The sequence below is a fragment of the Taudactylus pleione genome, unplaced genomic scaffold (genome assembly GCF_031769625.1).
Source record: "Taudactylus pleione unplaced genomic scaffold, aTauple2 ptg000815l, whole genome shotgun sequence".
NCBI classification, from domain to species: domain Eukaryota; kingdom Metazoa; phylum Chordata; class Amphibia; order Anura; family Myobatrachidae; genus Taudactylus; species Taudactylus pleione.
The window spans coordinates 68,431-88,186 of record NW_028285217.1 but is presented as its reverse complement, the minus strand read 5'-3'; the positions used below and the strand labels follow the sequence as shown (position 1 = coordinate 88,186).

At 49.4% G+C, this 19,756-nt stretch overlaps 1 protein-coding gene across 2 annotated transcripts in view; it reads left to right on the top strand.

Moving 5' to 3' along the window:
* The window catches only part of KLHL24 (kelch like family member 24), a 68,642-nt gene that overhangs the window by 34,625 nt on the left and 14,261 nt on the right, over nt 1-19,756 (top strand). For both annotated transcript variants that reach the window (XM_088458203.1, XM_088458202.1), the window contains exons 2-3: nt 1,773-2,738; nt 10,405-10,589. In XM_088458203.1, coding sequence (XP_088314329.1) covers nt 1,822-2,738; nt 10,405-10,589 — 1,102 coding nt within the window. In that variant the 5' untranslated portion in view covers nt 1,773-1,821. The remainder of the gene's footprint in view (nt 1-1,772; nt 2,739-10,404; nt 10,590-19,756) is intronic.

Here is a 19,756-nt window from a genome sequence, read left to right as displayed (position 1 = left end):
ATCTGCTTTTAGCAGTCAGTTTATTGACCCAACTATTGACAGCGGACATGTGATTGGTACATATATATGTTACAGCTCACCACTGCTCATTGTTCCAGGTCATAAAACAAATCCGTGTCACTTTATAGATTCTTATGATGTCATGTTAAATTATTGTTATAGAATATATACCTGCCAACATTGCTGGTGGAAAATAATGACAAATTATGCCACACTCAATCTGCCCGAACCATGAATAGATTCTTAGAATGTCTTTATTTAGTTAAATTCCATGTCCCCCTTCTTTGTACATCACAGCCGATTTGAGCAGTGAAAAACTGTCCAGAGATGATTGTTTCATTCAGTTAGGGGACAGTTTTTTTTCAGATGCCCCTATATAGCTGCAGATATATCACCCATCTTCCGTGCTGCAGAGAATGTGACATGTCTATGAACGGGGGTACGGCCGATATATCTCCCATTGTGTACCTAGCTTAAAACTACCAGTAAGGTAAAAATCAGTCATTCAGATTTTTTTTTTTTTAATTAGAAAATCAAAATTTTTAATAACTAATGTAATGTTATGATGCCTGAGAGAGCTTCCTCCATTTTCCTCAATGCAGCCACAGCCCTTGTCCCAGTGTGCCCTTTCTACCATGGCTTACAGAAGATATTAATGGGGCTTGAACAATTTGGAAAGTTGGAAATAAGGGTGTGGTCCAAAAGTGATAGAAACAGGACTTTTATGTGACGTTGTTTTTTTTTCCTGGCACATTTCCATTCACTACAATCTAGCTGTGTTCTCATGGAAACTTCTCACAAGAGCAGAACGTTGGGGACAGAGCATCTTCTGCATGTATGAGTGCAGTGGACCAGTAATTTGTGCAGAGCTGAATATTATTTGCCTGTATGCTTTGTGTTTAGTATAAACATTTACAAAATGAATCACATTTTTTTGGTGCAAAAAAATTAAATCAGTCATAGGAAATAAAAATGTCTTGGTACATAGCACCTTTTCTTTCAGATTGCATGTGTATTCAGACATACTTAATCTATATTCCTTATCTCTACAATCAAGCCTCAGAAACCTGAGAAAGAGCATTGAGAAATCATAAATTTGTGTTTTATGCAATGTAAGTTAGGCTAAACGTCTATATCTTTTATAGTACATATGATGCAAACAGTGCAAGTCTTATGGTATCTCCAAAGCCACATAGTCACACCTAGTACACATGATGCCTACTTGCCTCCTCTCCCGGAATGTCCATGAGACTCCTGTGTTTCGTGGAGTGCTCCTAGACTTCCAGGAGAGTAGATCAGCCTCTCGATCCAGGCCATTTTCCCAGTGAAGTCTGTCTGGTGGCTTCATAACACAATATGTGCTGGATCGTGTCATTGTGGCCCCGACGAATCACGGGATTGTACAGCATGGCCAGGGACAATATGGCGCAATGCACAACACCACATCCCCACCATCATCCATTTGGATGCCCCCTCCATAATTTTTTTGGAGGGGATATTTTAAAAAGTAGGTAAGTATGGACTGGAGACTAACTGCAACTAGCTGACGTTAAGATATTCTGTGCCAGTGCACATTGGCAACACCAAATTAACATATTTTTGTTTAATAATGTATAATCTGCATAAACAACTGTATTTAACACCATGTCTTCAGTACTTTGCACAAAGTTGAACACTGAACAATATCTTCCAACTTACATTTATGTATGAATCAATAATTTTCTAATATAAACAGTTCATGTTTTCTGACTGGCGGCTTGGTTATTTTACAGGTAGAGTCTTAAGTCTTTCCAATCTGTTGTGTAACCAGACAACTGAAAAATGGTACTCATATTAGGACGCCGTTTAAACCGAGAGGAGAGTGGAGTTCGCGAGTCTCCAGCAACAAAGCGTAAAGTCTTTGAGATGGACCAAAAATTGATGGGTCATGAAGTATTTGACTTCAATTCTGGGTCTTCCCACTCTGAAAGCATCCTGCAGGTCTTCAATGAATTCCGGGAGAGCCGCCTATTTACCGATGTCATAATCTGTGTGGAAGGCAGAGAGTTCCCTTGTCACAGAGCGATCCTCTCAGCCTGCAGCAGCTACTTCCGGGCCATGTTCTGCAATGACCACAGAGAAAGCAGAGAGATGTTGGTAGAGATCAATGGAATTTTTGCAGAAGCTATGGATTGCTTTTTACAGTATGTTTACACAGGGAAAGTAAAAATCACCACAGAAAATGTCCAGTACCTCTTTGAAACATCCAGCTTGTTTCAGATTAGCGTGCTGCGTGATGCGTGTGCTAAATTTTTAGAAGAGCAGCTTGACCCTTGCAACTGCCTGGGAATACAGCACTTTGCCGACACACACTCCCTGAAGACACTCTTTACCAAGTGTAAAACCTTTGCTCAGCAGGCTTTTGAAATTGTTGTCCAGCATGAAGAGTTTCTAGAGCTGGAAAAAGCCGAGGTCATTGATTACATCAGCTGTGATGAATTGGTTGTCAGCAAAGAAGAGATGGTGTTTGAAGCTGTCATGCGATGGGTGTACCACCACGTGGATATCAGGAGACCTATGTTACAGGAACTCTTGACACATGTTAGATTACCCCTGCTCCATCCTAATTACTTTGTGCAGACTGTAGAGGTAGATCAGTTAATACAGAATGCCTCAGACTGTTACCAGATACTTCATGAAGCCAGAAGATATCACATACTCGGAAATGAAATGATGTCACCTCGGACCAGGCCACGGAGGTTTGAAACATTTAAATGTCCTATATATACTGCCACAACTTTTTCTCTTGTAATGGGAACCCTAAAACATGGCATGTGCTTACTTATCTGTTGCCTGATGTGTAGCAGAATTGTAGTAATAACACTTTTTACAGATGTGAGGGACAACACACACACACACACACACACAACTATGCATTTCATCATAGTACAGGACAGGTACATTTTATATATCTAGCCTTTTGGGCGCTGCCCATGATTCCGAGTCTAGACTATGTTTAGAGGTTTCTCTTCTACTCCACTATCCCGGTGGCCCTTTATAAAAAAATTATATCTTTAAGTTTATAAATATTGCAAGAGCGGTCATACCATGCCATTGGCGCCCCCACATCCTTCCAACTGTAGTGGAATGGCGTCAGAGACTGTTACATGTCTATGGATGATATTACTTTTTCAACTGTTGATAAACATGCAGAATTCACTATGACTTTGTTCAGCGTTATAGACTTTACAACTTCACAAACCTTAATTTGTACTCCTTTCTGTAGCTCAGTGAACCACAGGTGGGCCTCCAGATGACTTTTCCCTTGTCTATGACTTATAAAAAAATGCTACTGCGTGTCCTCGGAGACCCATCCTGATTGTTCGGTCCTCCCCTTCCTCTCACTTTTTCCCTCCTCTTATCTGTCATTCTTTTCTTCCTTCTTTCTTTATAAAATCTTTTTTTTTTTTTAATATTCTAAATGTGAAATGTTTCATTTTAATGTTTAGGTTTTAGTGTTTGATATTTTTACATATCTGCCTTCTTCCTTCTACTGTTTTTTTTTTTTAACAATCTATGCTTAGAGCAAAGAATATAAAGTAAGGAGATATGTGTGGTTAAAATTCAGCACTACAAATCCATTGAGCATAAAATATGTGGACAAAGTTATGAACCAATTGTGTTCCACAGCAAGAAAAGATCAGTCACTTTCTTCTTCCTCCACTAGGGGGCACAGGGATGACACTGGGGTATAGCCTGGAGAGGAGAGTCTGGACACCAAATAGTTAATGAAATTACCCACAAGCCCAGGCTCCTCTCCTCTATACTCCGCCCCCAGCCAAATGCCATCAGTTGTAGTTTGGTGCCGGCTAGGAGCGGTCACCTTGTCAGGGGGGCTGCTTTATAGCGGCCTTCCATTAGATTTTACTCTTTATTTTTTTCTGACTTTATTTTACTTTCTGAGCAAGCGGTGCAGGGCGTCCTATAGGATGCCAGGGCCGCAGCGCTGGCGTCTGGGTCCGTGACTTCGGCCGCGGACTCAATAGGACAGAGCTGCATGCCGGACGCTGAGGAGCGCGTCCTTACTGCAAACAGCGCGTCCCAGGTTCAATCCTCCCCTCTCTCCACCTTCTCTGAGGCACTGAGCGGCCATTTTATGCATCGCCCGCCTCAGCACAGCACAGGGAGATACATTTGGGCTGTCTCCTCTATATCTCGCTTTTCAAAGCCAGATTATGTAATCAGCTCCTGCCTGCTATTAATAAACTGGTTTGTAGAGTATTATTAACATTTTTAGCCCACTTATTCTGCAGCATTGAGTGGTCTGGGTGCATGTCGGTATATTTGTACTGTGTGTCTGTGTGCCCTGCTGTTGCTTCGGTCACCCCTGGACATCGCTCACATTCATAACACCGCCCAAACCAGGCCAAACATTGAACACATCGATGGACATCAAAACCACCCCCAGCAATGCAGCAGGTCAGATCTTACTCACAAATTGCTAACTTTCCAGGTCAAATGGAAAGCTCAGGCTAATTTATGCAAGACTATGCAATGGCGTTCAAACACACAGGCACGCCTGCATTTCCCCGACCACCCCCCCATCACCAAACCCAAATGCTCTCTGCCTGTCAATCAATCTGCTAATGCCCTGTGTGGAGTCTGTGGTGTCCGTGCGTTCGCAATGACTGATTGCGTACACATTAGCAACTGTGATCCAAGCTGAATCAGGACCTCAGACTCTTATTCTTCCCAGGAGCTACGTCTCTCCCTGCTGTGATCGCTTCACTGCTCACATCCGGACAAGGGCGCCCCTCTTGGATCCAAGACTGGGTCCTACTTACCACCGATGCAAGCCTTCAGGGGTGGGGGGAAGTAACTTGTTATATTACCTTTCAGGGCCGTTGGATGCGTCAGGAGAGCCAGCTTTCCATCAGCATCCTGGAACTTTCTGGCGTGTACAGGGCTCTGTGTCAGGCTACAGCACCTCCTTCAGAGACATCCGGTGACAGTACAGTCGGACAGGGCAACTGTGGTGGCCTACATAAACCACCAGGGCGGCACTCGCAATCAGGGAGCCATGTAAGAAGTTAGCCAAATTCTTCGCTGGGAGGAACGTCATCTTTCAGCACTGTCCGCCGTTTTCATCCCAGGTGTTCAAAATCAGAAACAGACTTCCTAGGTGGTTAAGACGTCCATCCAGACATATTCCAACTACTAGTCCATCGCTGGGGCCTACCGCACAGCAACATGATGGCCTCTCGCTACAATCAACAGCTTCCAAGTTATTGCTCCTGCACCAGGGATCCAGAAGCTCTCCTGGTAGATGCACTAGCAGTTCCTTGGACCTTCCCTCTGATGTAGGTTTTCCCTCTGACCTCAATGATTTCTCGGGTCCTTTGCAAGTTCAAGCTGGAAGGAGACACTCTGATCCTGGTGGCTCCGATTGGTCACGGTTGGTGTGGTATGCAGATCTGCTGGTCCTCTCCATAAACGTCCCTGTCTTCCACTGGGGCCAGATATGCTGTCTCAAACCCCTGCTTTCATCCAGATCAAGCCCATCTCGCTTTGATGGGGTGGCTCTTGAGACATCCATCCTAAGAGCTAAAGGATTCTCCAGGAGGGTTGCTCGGACCATGCTGCATGCTAGGAAGCCTTCTTCGGCACATATTTATCACAGGGTTTGGCGTACCTATTTTTCTTGTTGTTCGACTAGGGGTTTGAACCGCCTTTCCTGTATCCTTTGGATTTGGGCCTCCAGCTCTCATCCTTGAAGGTCCAGGTTTCGGCCTTGTTTGTCCCTTTTCAAAGGAAAATAGCTCTGCTGCAAGAAGTGTAAACCTTTTCCAGGTGATTCTTCATGTTCAACCGCCATTCGTTTCTCCTGTGGATCCCTGGGATCTTTCTTTAGTTCTCTGAACTCTCCAGTCGGCTCCAGTTGAACCGTTACAGACGTTGGATTTGCGTTGGCTCACGTGGAAAACTGTGTTTCTACTAGCCATCCCGTCAGCCTGGAGGGTCTCAGATTTGAGCGCCCTCTCGGGTTGTGCCCCATTTTTGGTGTTCCTTTCAGACAGGGCTGTACTGAGGACTCGCCTGTGCTACCATCCCACGGTGGTATCTCGCTTCCACTTTAATCAAGCAATAGTAGTATCTACATTCCAGACTACGGCTTCTTCTCAGCCGGAGGCTTCGTTGATGTGGTGAGGGCTCTCCGGCCTTATGTCAAGAGGACCAGGGAGATTCGCAATTCGGAATCACTGTTTGTCTTATATGATGTCCATAAGAGAGGCTGGCTGGCTGCTCAGCAGACTTTGGCCCATTGGCTTTGCTTTACCATTTGCCAAGCTAACTTTTTGGTGAAGTTTCCAACCCCTGCTGTGGTGACTGCCCATTCTACCAGGTCAGTTGGGACTTCTTGGGCAGCACGCTGTGAGGCTTCTGCAGAACAGCTCTGTAAAGCTGCCACGTGGTCGTCTGCTCATACCTTAAGCATTTGATACTTTTGCGTCTTCGAACGCCGCCTTTGGGTGTTCTGTGCTCATCGCAGCACAGGAGCGACCTGCCTATAGAGGACAGCTTTAGGATGTCCCAGTATCATCCCCTAGTCTCTTTTTTCGACTCCATAGGGGGCACAGGGCACTCTCCCTGTCGCACCTGTCTGCTGGGGGGATATTTCCTTGGTGACCGGTCCAGCTGTACTTTCCACGGTATGTATGTATGTATGCTGGCCTTCCTTCTCCTGTAGCAGTGCCCATTATGCAGGCCCCCCTGGAGCAGTCAGTGCCCATTATGCAGGCCCCCCTGTAGCAGTCAGTGCCCATTATGCAGGCCCCCCTGTAGCAATGCCCCTTATTCAGGCCCCTCTGTAGCAGTCAGTGCCCCTTATGCAGGCCCCCCTGTAGCAGTGCCCCTTATGCAGGCCCCTCTATAGCAGTGCCCCTTATGCAGGCCCCCATGCAGCAGTGCCCCTTATGCACGCCCCCCGGTAGTAGTGCCCCTTATGCAGGCCCCCCTGTAGCAGTGCCCCTTATGCAGATCCCCCTGTAGCAGTCAGTGCCCCTTATGCAGGCCCCTCTGTAGCAGTGCCCATCATGCAGGCCCCCCTGTAGCAGTGCCCATTATTCAGGCCCCCATATAGCAGTGCCCCTTATGCAGGCCCCCCTGTAGCAGTTCCCCCTATGCAGGCCCCCCTTGTAGCAGTGCCCCTTATGCAGGCACCCCTGTAATTGAGCCCCCACCCACCAGTACATACCCTACTCGCCGCCGTCCGGGATGTCCCTCACACTGCCGCGCTGACTGGATCTAACATGATCCACCAGGCGTGGCCGCGCAGGCTCCTTACGTCACTCGCGCACTGCATGACTGGGAGCGCTGGCCTCTCAATCGATCGGAGGCTTCCTTAGCCTCCGATCACTTTAGAGGTGAGCGTACTCAGGGCCTGATTCAGACCCGCTCGCAAGCGGGTCGCTGGTCCCCCACTGCGCATGCGCCACCTCTGGCGTGCGCATGCGTGAGCCCCATCGAGCGCATGAAGTTCAGTCACTCCGGGGCTCACTACAAGACGGGGTGGCTGTCGATGGTGAGTGACAGCTTGCCCCGTTTTGTAGGCAGGGAGGGGGGGGTGGTTAGGCAAATACAGGCGTTTGTGGACAGTACTACTGACATCACTAGTGTTAGAGCAGGAAGTCCACTCGGGCTTGCGGGAGCCGAGACTCTACCACAGGGTCTCGTCACAAGCCCGATGGTCGCGATAATCGCGACCATCTCCAGGCCACTCGCACAAGCTGTGGGTGGTCACCCACAGCTTTGCGAGTGGGCTGGAGAAGAAAAAAAAAAAAACACACCCTGATTCAGAGCGAGCGCTCACCAGCAGCGAGCAGCTCTGAATCAGGCCCCCAGTCATGCAGTGGTGAAGCAACAGCCCCCGGCGCCCCCAAACCGCTGCGGGGGCCATAGTTACGCCACTGGGCATTACCATTGGGGGCATTATTCAGGGGGCAATACTACTGGGGCATTACTATTGGGGGCACTACTCAGGGGGCATTACTCGGGGCACTACTACTGGGGGCATTACTAAGGTGGCACTATTATTGGGGGCACTACTACTAGGGCCACTACTATTGGGGGCACTATCACAGGAGGATTACTAATGGGGGCATTGAATAGGGGACACTGCATTAGGGGGGCTCTGCATAAGGGGCACCACTACTGTGGGCTCTGCATAAGGGGCACTACCACTGTGGGCACTGCATAATGGGCACTACCACTACTGGAGGCACTGCATAAGGGGCACTACCACTACTGTGGGCTCTGCATAAGGGACACTACCACTAGTGGGGGCACTGCATAAGGGGCACTACCACTACTGTGGGATCTGCATAAGGGGCACTACTACTGTGGGCACTGCATAAGGGGCACTACCACTACTGGGGGCACTGCATAAGGGGCACCACTGCTGAGGGCACTGCATAAGAGGCACTACTATTGGGGGGCACTATTACAGGGAGATTACTAATGGGGGCATTGTATAAGGGGCACTACCACTACTGTGGGCTCTGCATAAGGGGCACTACCACTACTGTGGGCTCTGCATAAGGGGCACTACCACTACTGGGGGCACTGCATAATGGGCACTACTACAAGGGCCGGCTCTAGGGGTGTTCGACCAGTGTAGGTGCACAGGGGTGCCACCCGTAGAGGGCGCACACCCCTCCCCAGCATCCCGATTTCAGCGGGACAGTACTGCCCCGCTGTTCCACCTGCGAAGTGGCCCGCGGCGGCGCCAGACCCTCGGAGTGTAAATTGATGCCGCGCGCATGCACTCGGCATCCATTCACTGATGGGAGAGGGCTGGGGGAAGCCCAGCCAGTGATTGAGTGCTGAGCTTTACCCCCAGCCTGACGTTAATTGGAGGTGTGCCATATGGGCATACCTCCAAATAACGTCACATATGGGGCGTGGCCTATGGTAATTAGGCCATGCCCCAAAATTTTGTCGCGTAAGGTCGCGCATTATTAAGGGCCGGCACAGGGTGCTCCAATCCCTGGAGCTGGCCCTGACTACTACTATTGTGGGCTCTTCATAAAGGGGCACTGCATAAGTGGCACTTCCACTACTGGGACACTGCATAAGGGGCACCACTACAGTGGGCATTATGTAAGGGGCACTGCTGATGTGGGCATTGTATAAGAGGCACTACTACTGTGGGCATTGTGTATAAGGGACACTAATGTGGGCATTGGGCCTGATTCAGAGCCGCTCGTAAGCGGCTGCTCGTTCGTTCCGACCGATGTTCATACAACTGCGCATGCGTACGGATTTTAATACGCATGCGCGAACCAGTCAGTGTGGCCGAAAATCGTGTGTTCGCTAAATAGCGAATGCCTGCTATTTTGAGTGACAGGATGAGGCGTTTGTGGGTGGTAACAGGGGAAGGTGCTAGAAAACGGGGAGTGGAGATCCGAACGGTCAAAACGGGCGTTTTAAGGGTGTGCATAATTAACGAAGCAGCGTCATCGACCACGTCACTTGGTTGTTTTATAGTCAGAACTGCTCGCATGATTGTGGTACGCCTTTCGATGTACTCGATTAATCTAATAAATAGCGGACATGACGTATGATGCGAGCGGCCAGGGGGCGTTTTTTTCAAAATTATGTTCGCATGTTTTGTTAGCTCGTTCAGACATAGAGGCGTGAACAGATCGCAAAGAGCGAACGGTCAATTTAAATAGCCACCCCCTTTTTCTGAACGAGTGAGCGCAAATAGCATCCGGCTCTGAATCAGGCCCATTGTGTAAAAGGGGCACTGCTGTGTGTCATATATGAATAAGGGACACTACTATGTGGTGTAATGTGAATCAAGATTGTGTGGCGTAATTTGAATTGGAAATACTATTGTGTGACCATGCCCCTTTTGAGACCACGCCCTTTTTTTCAAAGCGCGCCTGTGATGCAAGCTGTCCCTTTATTGAAAAAGCACCAAGGAGGGGGAGGGGGGCGGTGAGTTCCACCACTTCTCTAGGACCACTATAAGCACTGGTAATAACACACATGAATTAAAGTTGGACCAACCCAGGACCACTATAGATGAGCTCAGTTCATTCTGTCTCTGTTATTTGAAGGAGCTAAATATATCTATAAGCTTCTATTTCCCTCACTGCCTATTTCTGCATCTCGCCCATGTATTTCTCCTCCACACCTGCTTTAGCCACATTCACCCTCCCTACAATCAATCACAGTATTTATCAGATTTACACTACAACCATCGCCATACTTTATAATTACACACTTTTAACAAAATCAATTCTATAAATGCAAAACGCAAAGTTCCTAGTGTGAGTTACTGTGTGCTCTCTCTCCTGCACAATACATTACATGGCGTCAGCAGATGTCGATGACTTAGTGCTGTTTCTATGTTTGCAGGTCCACTGGCTACTCCGAGGTGATTGTAGTAGTGGGAGGGTGTGAACGTGTTGGAGGCTTTAACCTTCCATACACCGAGTGCTACGATCCAGTGACTGGAGAATGGAAGTCACTGGCAAAGTTGCCAGAATTTACCAAGTCAGAATATGCTGTGTGTGCTCTAAGGAATGACATTCTTGTGTCAGGTAATCTATTGCTGATATCTGATTGGTTAGTATGTGTTTCAGTACATGGGTGCTATTTGTAAGGTTATTTAAACCTTCATATTCTTCTTGGTTTGGCTTACCATGTGTAATGGTAGTACACATTGCTATATAGGCCCGTATTCAATTAGAGGTGAAAAGTCAGTTTCGCCTGTCTGACTTTCCGCCTCCTTCTAGAAAAGAGAGGGGGGTTTAACCCCCTATTGTTGCTCAGCACACTGAACCATACCAGCAACAATATATGAACACTATATGGTAATAGAATTTCAGAGATATTAGTTGCATGCATATGCAAATACATGGGATGCTGCTAGGCCTAGTCAAGGCTTCTCTGTCACTAGCAGTCCCTACACTAAACGGTTCACGTCCGGGGCGCAGAGCACCCCAAATTAAGTCCATCCCAGGACCCCCCCAGGGCATCACACGAAAAATGGAAAAAGAGTGACAGTGCAGTGTAAAGTATAGAAGTGTGCGAGTAATTACTAAGTGTTAAGGGGTTAAAATATATGTGAAAAATTACATGAATAATAAACAAACATACAAAGGTGATGTGAAAAGTAACTGTGTATTAAGTGGTGATGCCCTCAGGAGGCCCAGCCAGAGCAGCCTCATGGGCCCTACGCCCAAACGCTCACCCCAAATGTAATGTATGCCAATTAAAGCCTCATAATAAAGGCACATATATATTATTTGGCAAATGTAAGGCCTCATGATAAAGGCACATACATAAATGCATCCGAATTGAGAGCCAGCTTACCTGGGAGTCACCCCTGGGAACTCCAACTAGCACTACTAGAACCAGCATGCCCTGCTAATGCTGGCTCATTCATGCATCTCATAACCACAAACAAAAAAATGGCAGCTGCTCAATCAATCTGGTAGTACTTTTTCAGGTGCATGAAAGGGAGGGGTCATACCAAGTAGAAAAGAGAGGGGGGTTTAACCCCCTATTGTTCCTTAGCACACTGAACCATACCAGCAACAATATATGAACACTATATGGTAATAGAATTTCAGAGATATTAGTTGCATGCATTTGCAAATACATGGGAGGCTGCTAGGCCACGTCAAGGCTTCTCTGTCACTAGCAGTCCCTACACTAAACGGTTCACGTCCGGGGCGCAGAGCACCCCAAATTAAGTCCAGCCCAGGACCCCCCCAGGGCATCACACGAAAAATGGAAAAAGAGTGACAGTGCAGTGTAAAGTATAGAAGTGTGCGAGTAATTACTAAGTGTTAAGGGGTTAAAATATATGTGAAAAATTACATGAATAAACAAACATAAAAAGGTGATGTGAAAAGTAACTATGTGTATTAAGTGGTGATGCCCTCAGTAGGCCCAGCCAGAGCAGCCTCGGGGGCCCTACGCCCAAACGCTCACCCCAAATGTAATGTATGCCAATTAAAGCCTCATAATAAAGGCACATATATATTTTTTGGCAAATGTAAGGCCTCATGATAAAGGCACATACATAAATGCATCCGAATTGATAGCCAGCTTACCTGGGAGTCACCCTTGGGAACTCCAACTAGCACTACTAGAACCAGCATGCCCTGCTAATGCTGGCTCATTCATGCATCTCATAACCGCCTCCTTCGCCTGTTTCAGAGGCGAAAACTTTTCGTTAGCGTCCCCGCTTTTCGCCCTATTCAATTCCAAACTACGCGAAAATGGAATGCGGCGAATGCGGGACAGGCAGATAGTACTGTCAGAAGTGGGGAAGTCAGTCTGTACCCCCAAAAAAGATGCACTAACATAGGTAATCAATGTACATGTGTACTAATACCCCTAATAAAAGTGTTTGGGGTACTTAAGTAGTTTAAATTGCTTCTTCTTAGTGTCTATGCAAAAGTGCTGCAGAACGACATAAAGCAGTATTTTTTGGTGAAAATAAGTAGTGTGCAAGCATATTTAAATGTTTCTAAAGTGAACTTTTAAAAATTGTCAAAAACGCACCTGCTACATGCACCTACAATCCCAAAAACACCTGACCCATCCTTGCAGAACCCCCAGAAGTCTATTTCGCTAGTTTTTATGCTTGTCCCCCCACTTTTTACTTTCTACTTCAGGGTCCATAGGGTATCCACAGGATACCTTGGGGTATAGGTGTGACGTCAGTCGCAGGGCACCAAAGAGTTAAGCTTTCAGCCTCCCAGGATGCACTAGGTCCCCCTCCTATACCCCGCCCCCGGGCCAAGGCACCTCAGTTTAGTTTGGTGCCCGGCCGGAGTCGGGTGCACCTGTTGGAGTGGGGGCTAGAAGAGCCCCTGAAGCTTTTTCTTCATGCAGCTGTGGCTGCACATCTGGATGAACAGCATGGACAGTCAGTCCTGACGTCCATGCTGTCTTCCCTACACCCCGCCGGTACCAGAACGCCGGTACTGATCCGGGGATGCTGGTGGGCGTCTGGGGTCACAGCTAGCGGTGACCCCAGATGCTCCGGACCATGGCCGGATTCAAGGGGGACAGAGGTAAGCAGCGGGGTCCCGCGGTGGGTCCCCGCTGATCACATGGTCCTAAGTCCTCAGGCAGGGGGCTCCCTGGGGACTGGCTGCAGCGTGGAGCCAGGCGACCAACCTGCGCTTCCACTACCCCCTGGGACAGCGGACCGCAGCAGAGCGGTAGCGCTGCGGCGTCCCAGGGGTTAAATGCATGCCAGGGGAGCGCGCCTTCCCTGTCTCACAGCCGGCGCCTCCCCCGCTGCACACAGCCCTCTCTGCACTGTGCTGACTGGTCCTGTGTCAGCGCTCCTCCCCCAGGCCAGCTTCTCTCTGCTCCTCGGCGGCCATCTTCTCTGCAACGCATGGTGAACGCTGCTGGAAGTCTGGAAGGAAGCATCGTGGTCTGGGTCCCCCCGCATACCTCTCCTCCGCTGTGGCTCAGGTCTGTGTATGCAGCGCTGTGTCCTACCAGGCCCTGTGTCTGTGTAGTTGAGTGATCAGCGCTGTTAGTGCAGGAATTGTTATTTCTCTGCATTGTATGTGACTGTGCTAGCGCTGCCTGTAACTTTTCTTCTCTAAACTGTCAGCTTTATTACTGTCCCTGTTCTTTCTGCTAAAGCCCTTGCGGTGCGGTGCTGCAGGGTGGTCTCTCGCCTATTTAATACTTAATTGGTGAGAGAGGTCACATACGTGGTGCCATCATGTCTGAAAGTGATTTTCCCCTCCGGCTACAGTGTACCACGTGCAAAGTACCGTTAGCGGAGGGGGAGGGTAGCGCGGAGGGCCTTTGCCGGCAGTGTTTGTCCATGGCGCGGCCTATTACGGTTACAGCACCGGTACAGGAGCCGCCCTGGGCTTGTTTCGCTCAGGCGTTAACAGCTTTAGTGGGCCAGTTAGCTCCGCAGCCCGCGTTTACTCCGATGGGTTTGTCCCAGCAGTCTGTGGTGTCGTCACCCATGCAGGGGTTCCCACGACAATTGGTGGTACCCCACAGTCTCCCTATTTCCCCGCTCCCGGGTTCTCAGGAGCCAGCGTGGGTTAACTCCCTGACGAGTTCTGTACAGCACTTGTCGGATGTGTTGCAAGGGGAGTCTGTGATGCGGCCTCATAAAAGGCCGGTGGCGTCTCTGTCCGCTCCTTATGAGGATGACGAAGGGACGTCTGATGATGGGGAGATTCTGGATCCTTACGATCAGGAACCTTTCCATACTAAGGACGCTGATGCTAAGTCCAAAGTATATATTCCTGGACTTATTCGGGCGGTCCGCACAGCCTTGGTGATTGAGGACGAAGTTCCCCCAGCGGCTAAATCTAAGTATGCCTTTTTCAAAGATGTGAAGGGCGATGCCACAGTCTTTCCTCTTTCGGGTCAGTTGGTGGACCATTTAGAGGAGGCGTGGAAACAACCTGGCAAAAGATACCAGCCGCAGAGACGCCTGGCGGTGGCTTATCCGTTCGCGGATAATTATTTTGCTAAGTGTGAATCCCCTCCACAGGTGGATTCTCATGTGACCCGTCTTGTCCGTAGTGCCACATTGCCGATGCCATCCATGTCCTCCCTTAAGGATGCTACGGACCGCAAGGTAGAAATCTGCCTGAAGTCCGCTTATTCCCTTGCAGGGGGGGCAGCACGGCCGGCTATGGCCATTTGCTGGGTTGCCAGAGTGATGGAGCGCTGGGCGGATTCATTAGAGGCTTCTTTTGAATCCGACTGTCCGGCCGAACAGGCGGAGTTGATTGGCAATCTCCGTGATTCGGCCACCTACATCAACGAGGCGGCTCTAGACATTAGTACTCTGGTGTCTAGAATTTCTTCAGCAGCGGTAGCTGCTCGTCGCACCTTGTGGCTGCGATCCTGGAAGGCGGACGCAGATCCAAGAAAGGTCTGGAAGCGTTGCCGTTTACCGGAGAAGTTCTCTTCGGTCCGGATCTGGATAAGATTGTGGCCACGCTGGCGGCAGCCAAATCTGCTTGTCTCCCGTCGGCCGCTGCTCCTTCTGGTTCTGGACCATCGTCCTTTCGGTCATCTAGGGCCCAGGGCAGGCCCAAACCACAGTCGTTTCCTCGACAGGCTGGCCCTAAGAAATCGGTCAAGCCCCGGAAACAGGCATGGAGTACCAGACGTCCGGCCCCCAAGCCAGATGACAAGCCTGCGGCCTGACGGTCCGGGTCTCCCCTTGGGGGATCCCAGGGTGGGAGGCCGCCTGCTGCAGTTCTCCCGGTGTTGGTCTGCACAGCCGCCGGGTGTCCTTACACTCGGCGATGAGGTTACTGGGCTCCATGGTGTCGGTGTTCGACATGGTGGAATACGCCCAGTTTCACTCCAGACCTCTGCAGCACCTGATCCTGTCCAAGTGGAACGGGCTGCCTCAGTCTCTGAAGTTCCAGACGATTGTGCTCACCCCGGAGGTTCGCCTGTCCCTTGCGTGGTGGTTAAAGACGACCCACCTCAACAAGGGACGTCCGTTCTGGGTTCCAAATTGGGTCCTGTTGACAACGGACGCCAGTCTTCGGGGCTGGGGAGCAGTTTCGGGTCCACACTTGTTCCAGGGCAGGTGGACACCGACAGAAGCGGAGCTTCCAATAAATATCTTGGAACTCCGTGCAGTCTTCAATGCTCTCCTGCAGGCACAGCGGTTTCTCCAGGGTCACCCGGTGCAGGTCCAGTCGGACAATGCTACCACCGTGGCCTACATAAACAGGCAAGGAGGAACTCGCAGTCGGGCGGCTCTCGTAGAGGTCTCTCGGATCCTGGTTTGGGCGGAGCGCAATCTTCCGGCCATATCAGCGGTCTTCATCCCGGGAGTGCTAAATTGGGAGGCGGACTTTCTAAGTCGCCAGGACGTTCATCCAGGGGAATGGTCCCTGCACCCGGACGTTTTTCAACTACTGGTGGACAGGTGGGGTCTTCCAGAAATCGACCTCATGGCGTCCCGGCACAACAACAAGTTGCCGGTGTACGGGTCTCGCACAAGAGACGAAGGGGCGTCTCTGGTGGATGCTCTGTCCGTCCGGTGGACGTTCAGGTTCGCATACCTGTTCCCTCCGGTCTCCCTTCTTCCACGGGTAATCCGGAAATTCAAACAGGAAGGAGGGACGCTCCTGTTGATAGCTCCCGCGTGGCCCAGACGGCACTGGTTCTCAGACCTTCAGGGTCTGTCCGTGGACAGTCCTCTGCGGTTGCCGCTACGACCGGACCTTCTGTCTCAGGGTCCTTGTCTTCACCCGGACCTGACTCGGCTGTCTTTGGCGGCGTGGCTGTTGAGACGGCCATGCTGAGGTCCTGGGGGTTTTCCAGCTCTGTGGTGCGTACCATGTTACGAGCTCGGAAACCGTCTTCCGCGAGGATATACCATCGCGTGTGGCATACGTTCTTCCAGTGGTGTCGACCGAGAGGTTATGCACCGCGGGAGTTTCGTCTGTCTCGGATTCTCGCCTTCCTGCAAGCGGGACTAGATCATGGGCTTCGCCTTGCTTCTTTGAAGGTACAGGTTTCGGCCCTATCTGTCTGGTTTCACCGTAGGATTGCTACAATCCCGGATGTGCGCACCTTTATGCAAGGTGTTCTCCGTATTCAGCCGCCCTTTGTTCCACCTGTGGCGCCTTGGGATTTGGCTGTGGTCCTGAGGGCTCTCCAAGGACTGCCGTTTGAACCACTGGGCTCAGTGGATATTAAATGGCTAACAGCTAAGACTGTTTTCCTTCTGGCCGTTGCTTCAGCCAGACGTGTTTCTGAGTTAGGGGCTCTTTCTTGTAGACCCCCTTTCTTGGTTTTTCATGGGAACAGGGCAGTGCTCCGCACTCGGCCCGAGTTTCTTCCCAAAGTTGTTTCCCAGTTTCATGTTAACGAGGAAATAGTTGTTCCGGCCTTTAACTCACCGGGTCTTTCCGTGGGTGAGGCCTCTTTGGATGTTGTGCGGGCCTTAAGGACTTATGTTGACCGCACTTCTTTGTTTAGGAAGTCGGACGCTTTGTTGTCCTCTATGGCTTCTGTAAAAAGGGTTGGCCTGCTTCAAAGCAAACTTTGGCAGCCTGGATCCGTATGGCTATTTCTGAAGCTTATCTTCATGAAGGCCTACCGGTCCCTCCTTCTCTGAAGGCTCATTCCACTAGGTCTGTGGGTCCTTCGTGGGCAGCTCGACGTGGTGCCTCGGCAGTTCAGATCTGCAAGGCTGCTACGTGGTCTTCTGTCCATACCTTCGTGAGGTATTACAGGTTTGACACCTTCGCCTCTCAGGATGCTTCCTTCGGGCGGCGGATTCTCCTTTCTGCACAGGAGCGTCCCCACCCTTAAAGGATACTGCTTTGGGACATCCCCAAGGTATCCTGTGGATACCCTATGGACCCTGAAGTAGAAAATATGAGATATGGTAAGAACTTACCCTTGTTATCTCTATTTCTACGAAGTCCATAGGGTTCCACAGGACTCCCGCCCTGTCGCACCTGTGCTGCAGATGGGCTTTGCTCTGGTCACCGGTTTTCCGTCTCCCTCTGGTGAGAATGTGATTCTTGTATGTGTCCAGATCTTTGTTCTCTCTCTTCCTTCTCCTCCTCCGGCCTATGGCTTGGTAACTAACTGAGGTGCCTTGGCCCGGGGGCGGGGTATAGGAGGGGGACCTAGTGCATCCTGGGAGGCTGAAAGCTTAACTCTTTGGTGCCCTGCGACTGACGTCACACCTATACCCCAAGGTATCCTGTGGAACCCTATGGACTTCGTAGAAATAGAGATAACAAGGGTAAGTTCTTACCATATCTCATATTTTTTCGCCCCAAAAATTAATACTTTTTTGGGGTGTTCTTAGGGTTTTTTTTTTTGCTAGTTTTGTCCTTTGGGGGAGTGTGTCATGGGTTCTGGGTCGTTTCCCCCCCAAAATACAGCTTTTGCCCTTCTTTTCCCCAGCTATTCATAGGCAAATCTCTTTTGCCTATTACATTGCTTTGAGTTTCCGCGTAGGCGAATTCCGGCTGGAATTGAATTTGGAGATAAGTTCCGACCAGGCGAAAAACGGCAATAGGCAAAACTTTTTCGCCGTTTACGACTTTTCGACTCTAACTGAATACGGGCCATAATCTTTCACAGAGATTTTTTGTGTCAGAGTTACAATTTAACTAGTTATATAGCTTTCAAAGGTAACTCTTCCTAAACTTTATATTTGCACATCAGTTGCCCTTCTTTCAACTAGTAGACGTTATGGGGTAGAGCTAGTTGCAGGAGGTGCAGCAACAATTAATTGCCTTGAGTATTTCTTTTGAACTTCTTACTCATGTGAACTGTTTGTCACAGCATCTACAGGGGGTGAGTAACTTTTGAATTGCATTGATTAAGAGCAATAGTTGTATCGGTAACAGGTTATCTCTCTAATTATAAGTTTATTTAATTATTTCGACAAATGTATTTTTCCCTGTACCCAGACTGTTTTTGTCTTTGTAATGATTGTATGCTTCTGAAGAACCTTAATGTAAACCAATTGTACAATTTTGTATAATTTTTAAATATATGTTATAACCAGTGATGTGCTGTCAGGTGAGGCTGGACTTTCCTGTCATACTCCAGAGTTTTGAATATAAAAATGAAAAGAAAAATGTAAAGAAAATATTATAAATATCTTCTTTGTATTATTCTAATCATTTTTATAGGCAAAACTCTGGAGTAAAAAGTGTGTGTTAGTTGAGGCACTGCCTCCCCTGTCTACCATTTCCGCACATCCCTTATCAAAACACACCAAATTTCCAGCACTATATAATGCTGCACCTTTGCATAATGCAGGGCCGAAACTAGGATTTTTGTCACCAGGGGCAAGATAGTAATTTGGCGCCCATGTAATTCCCTCTGCAGTAGTGCCCATATTGTAATGCCCCCATAGTAATGCCCATATGTTAATACCCCCATAGTAATGCCCCTGTAGTGCCCACCATACAGTAATGCCCCTGTAGTGCCCATGCTCCCATATTAATGCCCCTGTAGTGCCCATGCTTTCATAGTAATGCCCCTGTAGTGCCCATGCTCTCATAGTAATGCCCCTGTATTGCCCATGCCCCCATAGTAATATCCCTGTAGTGCCCTTACAGTAATGCCCCTGTAGTGCTCATGCCCCCACAGTGATGCCCCTGTGGTAATGCCCCTGTAGTGCCCATGCCCCAATAGTAATGCCCCTGTAGTGCTCATGCCCCATTAGTAATGCCCCTTATTGCCTATGCCCCCATAGTAATGCCCCTGTGGTAATGCCCCTGCCCCCATAATAATGCCCCTGTAGTGCAGCTTATTAAAAAAAAATACTTACCTTGAACCCCGCTCCTGCATCCAGCGTCGCGTCCGGTCCGCCGGCTGCTCCTTGGAACTATGGGGGAGATGTCATGACGTCTCCCCCATAGTGCCCGTGGGGAGAGCCGGAAGCTGGAGTTCGGGAGAGAACTCCAGCCTCCGGCTCCGGCTACACCGCGTCGCTGCAGAGAAGGAGCCGGGCGCCCGCTGGTAATAAATATTACTAGCGGACGTCCGGCTTGGAGCCTCTCTGCGCCGGGCTGGAGGTCACTGGCACCAGGTACAGCGGCTCACCCGGTGCACGTGCACCTCCAGCCCCCCCCTAGTTGCGGCCCTGCATAATGCCCACATGAACCCTTTGGGTTAATATACAGTATGTATCTGTAAATCTGGCTGTGATACTGGCCAGTGGCTCCACAGCCATTTATCTCACCGCACGTCACTG